Source organism: Propithecus coquereli, unplaced genomic scaffold, assembly GCF_000956105.1.
Source record: "Propithecus coquereli isolate 6110/MARCELLA unplaced genomic scaffold, Pcoq_1.0 Scaffold5, whole genome shotgun sequence".
In the NCBI taxonomy this organism is placed as follows: domain Eukaryota; kingdom Metazoa; phylum Chordata; class Mammalia; order Primates; family Indriidae; genus Propithecus; species Propithecus coquereli.
This window is the reverse complement of record NW_012150840.1, coordinates 13,845,862-13,854,218: the sequence shown is the minus strand read 5'-3', so window position 1 is coordinate 13,854,218 and position 8,357 is coordinate 13,845,862. Positions and strand designations below refer to the sequence as shown.

The 8,357-nt window shown below is 39.1% G+C and overlaps 1 protein-coding gene across 1 annotated transcript in view; it reads right to left on the bottom strand.

Annotated features, from left to right (window-relative positions):
• The window catches only part of DNAL1 (dynein, axonemal, light chain 1), a 57,854-nt gene extending 54,759 nt beyond the window's left edge, over window positions 1-3,095 (bottom strand). Inside the window, exons 1-2 of the mRNA XM_012656054.1 lie at window positions 2,951-3,095; window positions 914-921 (exon numbers count right to left, since the gene is read on the bottom strand). Of these exons, the coding sequence (XP_012511508.1) occupies window positions 914-921; window positions 2,951-3,095 (153 nt within the window). The remainder of the gene's footprint in view (window positions 1-913; window positions 922-2,950) is intronic.
• Between the last annotated feature and the right edge of the window lie 5,262 nt (window positions 3,096-8,357).

Below are 8,357 nucleotides of genomic sequence, written 5' to 3'. Positions count from 1 at the left end.
TAGTCCCAGCTACTCGGGAGGCTGAGGCAGGAGGATCGCTTGAGCCCAGGAGTTTGAGGTTGCTGTGAGCTAGGCTGACGCTACGGCACTCTAGCCAGGGCAACAGAGTGAGACTCTGTCTCAAAAAAAAAAAAGAATAAATAAAGTATTCCCTTTAAGATTCCAAACACATCAAGGATGACCACTATCACTGCTACTGCTTAACGTGGTACAGAAGATCTTTATCAGTGCTATGATAAAAAGAAATATAAATTGGAATATTAAAAGAAATAAAACTATCACTATGTGCAGATGATCATCTATATAGAAAATCCAGTAGAATGAACTGACAAATATTAGAGCAAATGAGGTTCAGCAAGTGAAGACCACCACTGACAAAGTTGGCAGTAAAATTGGGAGAAGATATTTTTAATGTGAAACCAACAAATGACTAACATCTAGAATACACAAGGAACTTCTAAAATTCAAAAACGAACAGAAAAATGGAAAAGTTGGCAAAAATATGAACAGATAATTCACAGAAACTGAAACCCAGATGACTAATAAGAACATCAAGAAGTGTTTGAACTCATTGAAAATCAGAAAAATGCAAAGAAAACAATGGGATACTAAATACAACCTCAGATTGGCAAAAGTTAAAGAGTCGGAGAGCATGTAGAGAAATGGGAACTCTCATGCATTGCTGGAGAAAGTAAAAATTGGTTGAACCATTCTGGAAAAAGCAGTCTGACAATGCCTAGGGAAATTAAGAATGCATAGATGTTATGATAGAGCAATACCACTCCTGGATGTATTTCCCATAGAAATCTTTGCATGGATCCATAAAAAGGCACTTTCACAACATTGTTTGTGGAGACACAGTTGGAAGCAATCTGGTTGTCTCTTGTGGCAATATAAATTGGTATAAGGTCACTGGTACCCCTATGGATAGTAGGAGTCAAAAATTCAAATGCCTAAAGGACCAAGAGGACATCATTAATGGGTAAAGCTGACCAGGTAAGGACAGAGCCCATGTAAAGAGGATAATCTTTACTCAGCTCCAGACAACTATTGGCAGGTGGAACCAGGGGAAAAGAGCTACCCTAATGCCATACTTCTCCAAATATAAAAACTCCATTAATTGCAAGTAACATCCTTATTTTATGTGCCATTAAGAAAGAAAAGGTGCTACTAAATATATGACACTGTATTTCAGTAATACTAAATTGTAAAAAAAAGTGTGTCCAATGGTAAAACATGGTATTTCTGATTTTTCAGAGAAGCCAAAAATCTGGATTTTAATGTGAAATATAATCATTTTAAAGACACCGGAAGGTAATTTTTTAAAAATTTAAATATTATGTGGGCCAGTATTTCTGGAGGGCCCCAGGTCTACCAGTTTGCAGACTCAGCTAGTTCATCTAATTATAGTCATGCAGTGCATAATGACATTTCCGTCAACTACGGACCACATATATGACAGTAGTGCCATAAGAGTATAATACCATATTTTTACTGTACCTTTTCTGTGTTTAGATAAATAAATACCATTGCATTCCAGTTGCCTACAGTGTTCAGTATAGTAACATGCTGTACAGGTTTGTAGCCTAGGAGCAACAGACAGTACCATGTAACCCAGGCGTGTAGTAAGCTATACCATTTGGGTTTGTGTAAGTACACTCTATGACATTTGCACGACAAAACTGCCTAACGACACTCAGAACATATCTCCATTGTCATTAAGTGACGTATGACTGTATTGCTTCTGATTCTCTATTTAAAAATTTTCAACAATCCCCATGGTTCAAACTTTCATAATTATTTAGGGCTGAGTCTTTCTTCACCTGAATATAAACCTAGGTTCCAGAACTTTTAGCTTTCCTTGACAGTGATTTTCAACTAAGTGCCTGTGGAATAAAGTAAGGATAGCAAGGGCGAAAGCTACTTTTTAAAGAATGGTGTTTAATCTTGTGGTTGTGAGGGTGGGCATGACTTCATCATTTCAGTCTCCTGGGCTCAATTTCTGCTCACTTGTATAGGATTTAAATCACAAAAAGAAGACAGCTAATTATACTTATTCTTCATAAACATCTCCATCTGGCAGGACAATCATATACTTTGCTAAATAGCTTTGGCTGGGTCTGTAACCCTTTTTAAACCACTACTTGGAACTACCAAGTATGCAAGCAAGGGAGTGCACAATTTAAGTAGTTGAGGAGCATCACTAGGTAAAATCATTACTTCATAAAGAACTAATTGGATAGACCGCTGGTAGATTTCAAACCTAAGGCAGCAGCATTTCTCAAGGTGTAGTGGGACATCCCCAAATTTTAGAATCACTTGAGGTGTGTTGTCGAAATGCACATTCCTGAACTCCCCAATCATATTTAAATTTCATAATCTGCAATTCCAACAAGCCCATACTTATGCATACTGAAATTTGAGAAACAATGCCTTAATATATCCATCAGAGTGGGTTTTACAGTGTTACCTAATAACTGCACTTACAGTCATTCAGAGGGCAACCTGGGTTCATCACAGGTTATGAATGCTGCTGCAGTGGGTGTTACATAGACCCCTCTGGTAACAGCCCCTCCTTTCATCTCACCAGGAGAGAAACTTAAAATTACTTCTATGTAAAGAGACATCTTTATCCACACTCTCCTTCCCATCACCTTTTCCACTCCAATCCGCTCTTTTTCGAGAATTTGCCGCTCTTCGCCCTCCCTTTTCTCGTGTCAGGGTCCCTCCACCTTATCCCAACCTCCAGTCCACCTCAGGCCGCCCTCGCCCCAGACCACCCATTGCCAGGGCTTCTCTTTCGCCCCAGGCCTCTGACTCCACGGAGCTGGAGACCGCTGCCGGCTCCCGTCCGCAGTTCGAGGATCCCCTGACCTGAGCACGCCACGGTCACTCTTTTCCACTCCCAATCTCCTCTCAGCTTTGGCTACGAGGCCCTAAGGGTACTCACCATTCCGGCGGTTGCTACTGTCACTGCTCTGGTTGCTAGGGCCCGCCGGGGTCAGTGCGCGTGCGCACTTCTCGGCGCTCTCCGCGGATGCCATCCCCGGCAGCGGTCCTTTCTCTCCGCCCTTAGGGTGGCGCGAGCGGGGCATTGTGGGACGGCGTGGCGGCCGCCGGGGTCCTCCCGCCCCGCTGCGGTTCGCTACCCTGTGGCTGCCGGCGTCGCGGAGGGCTCCAGAGCTTAACTGAGCATGGAATGGTCGGGGGATGTGCTTTTCCCTGCCCAGAGCAATTTCAGCTGGTCTGCGGTGACATGCCTGCGTAAAGTTTAAAACTTTAGTATCTCCTCTCTAACAGTTGCCCGTCTCATAAAAGAACGTTATATTTATCATTTTCTAACGGAATGTATGATTTAATTTTATTTTATTTTAAATTTCAGAATATTATGGGGGTACAAACAAAAGAACGTTTTAAATTCCTTTCCCCGACAGATTGTCTTTCCGGTCCTTTTCCTGATAGGGGAGAATAAACTGCTTGTTGTGATTAACCTCGCCATCCTACTGAGGATAACCAGAGCCAAACTCGACCAGAATTTCTTGTATTTCTTTATCCGGAACCGTCCAGGGAGCCAGAGGGGTGGCTGAAAGCTCGATTCCACATTTAAAGTATAACAAAATGTTGGTTTTACGTAACTAAGGTGTCTTTTTTCTCCCACCTACCAAATTAGGTAAATATTGTAAAAAGAAAAACAAAAGATTTATGGAGTTGTTAGGAGTATGGAGAAACAGGGACGCAGAAATACACTGCTGTTTATAATTGATGCAGCCTCTCTGGAGGGTTGTAGGCAATATGTATTAAAAGCTTCAAAAACTTTGTGATGCAGCAGTTCCACTTCTAGGACTTCATCCTGAAGAAATAGATATTCTTCACAGAGATGTGGGTTCAAAGCTTTAGTAAACAAGGAGAAAATCAACCCAAATGTGAACAAAAGAGAATTGGTTAGTAGCATTGAACGTGCAAACAATGAAATAATATACTTATGACACAGGAAAGTGACTCCCAATGCTGGGAGCCACTTGAAATCCAAGTGGGTCCTTGGCTTGGTGCAAGAAGGAATTCAGGAGCGAGCTGGCAGTATAAAGTGAAAGCAAGATTTATTCAGAAACTATAGAAAGTCTACTTCACAGACAGAACAGAGGTTAGGTGTCCTTGCAGAAGAGAACTGGCCCAATGGTTCCTGTTGCCCCTCTATTTAAGCAATGGCTTAATTATAGCCTAACAAGGGGAGGAACATCCATGGAGGGGTGGTGTTTTCCTTGAATTAGGGTGACACCCTCCTTTTGACTAAAGTTAGTTAAACAGGAGGTGTCATAGTGTCAGCTGCCTGATGGGAGCGGGAGGTTTTCTTAGAAACTTTTATGGTAATGAAATGTATAGTGAAGCTGTAAGGTCAAGAGGTAGTCAATTTCTCCACCATCTTGGTTCTAACCTGTTTGAACCTGCCCTGCCTACACCCTCTTTTGATCAGAGTAGTTTGAAACTATGTTTTGAGACTTCCTGACTCAGGCAATGCCTATAGCAATGTCCAAAGCAACACCTGCCACTAAAAATATTGCTGAGGTGGCTCACGCCTGTAATCTTAGCACTCTGGGAGGCTGAGGCTGGAAGATTGCTTGAGCCCAGGAGTTGGAGGTTGCAGTGAGCTATGATGAGCCATGATGACAGCCACTGCACTCTAGTCCGGGCAACAAAGCGAGACTCTGTCTCAAAAAAAAAAAAAAATTGCTGAAATGCATCTATTCATATGCAAAGATAGTCACGATATTTTAAGTAAAAATGTTAAGTTACCAAACCAAATAAATTGTTATGATTGTCTTTAAATATATATAGCACACACATGTATACATAAACATATATCTAAAAGGATATTATAAGGGTTTAATGTTTGTTAGGGACTGAATTGTGTCTTCCCAAAATGCATATGCTAAAGGTCTAATCCCCAATGTGGCAGTATTTGGAGATGGGGCCTTTAAGGAGGTAATTAAGGTTAAATGAGGCCTAGTGATGGGCAATACTTCAACTGCACTGGTGTTTTTATAAGAAGAACAGGAGACACCAGGAACACCAGCACAGAAAAAAGGCCATGTGAGGACCTCACTGGAAATCAGCCCTGCCAGCAACTTGATCTTAGACTTCCAGCCTCCAGAACTGTGAGAAAATAAATTTCTGTTGTTTAAGCCACTCATTCTGTGGTATTTTATTATGGAAGCCTGAGAAACCTAATACAATGTTCATTTTCCTTTTTTATGGTCTGTTTTTTGCAATGTTTCATTTTTGTCTTTTCTGATTTGCTTTTCTATGTTCTAAAATGTGGATGTTTTAAATTTTGAAATAAAATAAATTTCATTTTGAAAAAAGGTAATTTAATCATTTTTAAAATAGGAAATAGTAAAATGTTTATTAAAGAAAATAAAAATGTGTATTCATAACATATCCAACTTCTGTTCCTATACTGTTTTTCAGAAGACCTCCATACCTCCTGACCTCTCCTAACTAGAATTCTTCCTTGCCTGCCAATATCTCTACCAATTTTATTTGTCTGTAATGGGAATCTAATCCTCAAACATGTCTGATAACCCCACAGACAATTCATTTTACTAAAAGCTATGGATTATACCATATGGAACTGATGTTAATGATAAAATATCATTAATAAATCAATCTTATCTTAGTACTGGCTCAGAATTCTACTTCCTTGTCATTGCAGTAGAAAACTTTAACCATGAATATGTTTATTTACCACTATATAAACTAATCATCAGAAATTTACTCTCTTCAAATTAATTCACAATATCTTGGTACATTTCACATCAAGAACATTCTGAGTTGCAGATTCTCAAAACTTAAAAACATTCACACAGAAAACAAAAGAATTATGTAACTTGGATCCTTCCTTTATTCTTTTATATCCTGCAAATAACAAAATAGATTACAACTGTTCATCAGAGAATATGGCTTTGTGTCTGCTTGTTCTTATGTTGGGCCTAAATAAAAGAAAGTTGAGAGAAAGTTTAAAAATATTATTGAAACAGTGTCCCAACATTCAGAAAATTTAGCAAACCCTTTGAAAAGTATGGGTAAAATAGTGTTAAATGATAAAATACAGAACCAAATACAGTATATTAAGAAATCCTTAATTTTTATTTTTTTATTTTCAATTTTTTTCCTCCTCCCCCCTCCCCTTTGTCGAGAAATCTTTAATTTTTAAAAATGTAAATCAAACAAAAGAGAAGAAAAATTGTCACATTTAACAGATGATTAGAGATCAAGCAAAATAGCTAAAAGTTATATACCTTAAAATAATAATAATAAAAAAGAACTTAAACCCCAGCGTAGGCACTAATTTATAAGGTTGTTTGTATAGTCAAGAGGTTTATCAATTCAAATTAGAATGAGCATTGTATCAAATTTCAATAATCAATTTCTCAGATTATAATTCCCATTATAGTTATTTGGCAAAAAACCTATTTCTCTCCTCATTATGTGTTTGGTTTGTTTTAAAATAAACAAATCTCTTTTTAGAATCTTCCATGAAAAACTTCCAAATCAGGAGGTAGAATGTGTTAAAAAAAAATACCTTTTGGTTGATGTTCATAATTTAATTTTTAAACTAATGTTACTTTGGGGGAACTATTAATACTACAAATTGGGGCAACAATTCTTTAACTTCTGCCAAGAAGAGCCCCCCAAACCAGTTATGAGCACAACATCCACTGATTAACCAAAATCAAAGGCTAGTTATTAATATATTTATCTTTCCCCTCAACTATATGAAAACAAAAGGCAACTACCAAACTAAATTATAATAAGGATCAGAACTTTTAACATCTTCCAATTCTACACATTTCAAAAGTTTAGTCAAAACTTAGAACTTAATCTAAGGCTAGGAGCAGTGGCTCAAGCCTGTAATCCTAGCACTTAGGGAGGCCAAAGCAGGAGCATCACATGAGGCTTGAGGCTTGAGGCTTGAGGCCAGGAGTTTGAGACCAGCCTGGGTGGCATAGCGAGACCCTTCCTCTACACAAAAATAATTTTTAAGAATTAGCCAGGCATGGTAGTGCACACCTGTAGTTCCAGCTACATGGGAGGCTGAGGCAGGAAGGATCACATGAGACCAAGAGTTTGAGGTTGCAGTGAGCTATGATGATACCACTGCACTCTAGAGCTGCAGTCCCCAACACCCTCCACCCCAGCCTATTAGGAACCAAGCGGCACAGCAGAAGGTGAGCAGGGGGTGAGCCAGCTGTATTTACAGCCACTCCCCATCACTTTCACCAAAGTGAAAACTAAGGCACTGATTTTTACAAGGTGATTTTCTTAACATTCAGATATTTCAGCATATCTTGATCTGCCTCTTTTAAAAACTAGATAAATCTCAACCATTTCTGGATGCAAGATGAGTACCCGAAAGTCTATAGCAAACCACAAAAAAGACATAACATAGTCAAGGCAGGAGGATCGCTTGAGCCCAGGAGCTTGAGGTTGCTGTGAGTTAGGCTGATACCACGGCACTCGCCTGGCAACAGAGTGAGACTCCGTCTCAAAAAAAAAAAAAAAAGAAGACATAACATAGTAGACCTTCTAATCATTCTAGGAATAGAGCTTTCAGGTCTCCAGCTTCAAGATACTCACTCACCTGATTATCACATTAAAATGACTGAGAATTTACTTGTTCATTTCATTTCAATTCAGTAATTTAATCCCCAGTATGGAAATTTGCTTGGACCTTATCTATTACAGGCTATTTCCAAAAAAGTCCCCTTTCAGCTATGAAAATGTTTTAAATCTGTCATTGTAAAGATTCTTAGTTGTCCCTAAGGATCCCCAGGGATGAGAGTAGGGGATGAGCCAGACTGGGCTTTTCAAAATAAAAAACTTAATTATTTTAGTTATCGATTCATTCATTTAGCCTTTGTTTACAGAATTCCTAAAAAGCCAGAGTTTGAGGCCCAAAAAATTTGACTAGAATCCTGATTTTAGCGTCACCTAGCTGTATGATTTGGTTAAAACACTTTAAGTCTGTTTCCTCATTTATAAAATAAAGTTGTTCTTTGATCTATGAAATGGTCAACAAAACAGTTTTCTCATTATAATGAATGTCTCCAGGGCATTAGAGTATGTCAGACAACAATAAAAAGGTATTTATCCTAACATGCAGCTGGGATAAAAGAGGGACCAATATTACAGGACTTCAGTCATTTGGGGGCTTGAAGAGATACAGGTTGAGCACCTCTAATCAGAATATCTGAAAATTGGCCGGGCGCGGTGGCTCACGCCTGTAATCCTAGCACTCTGGCAGGCCGAGGTGGGCGGATCATTCTGAGCTCAGGAGTTCAAGACCAGCCTGAGCAAGA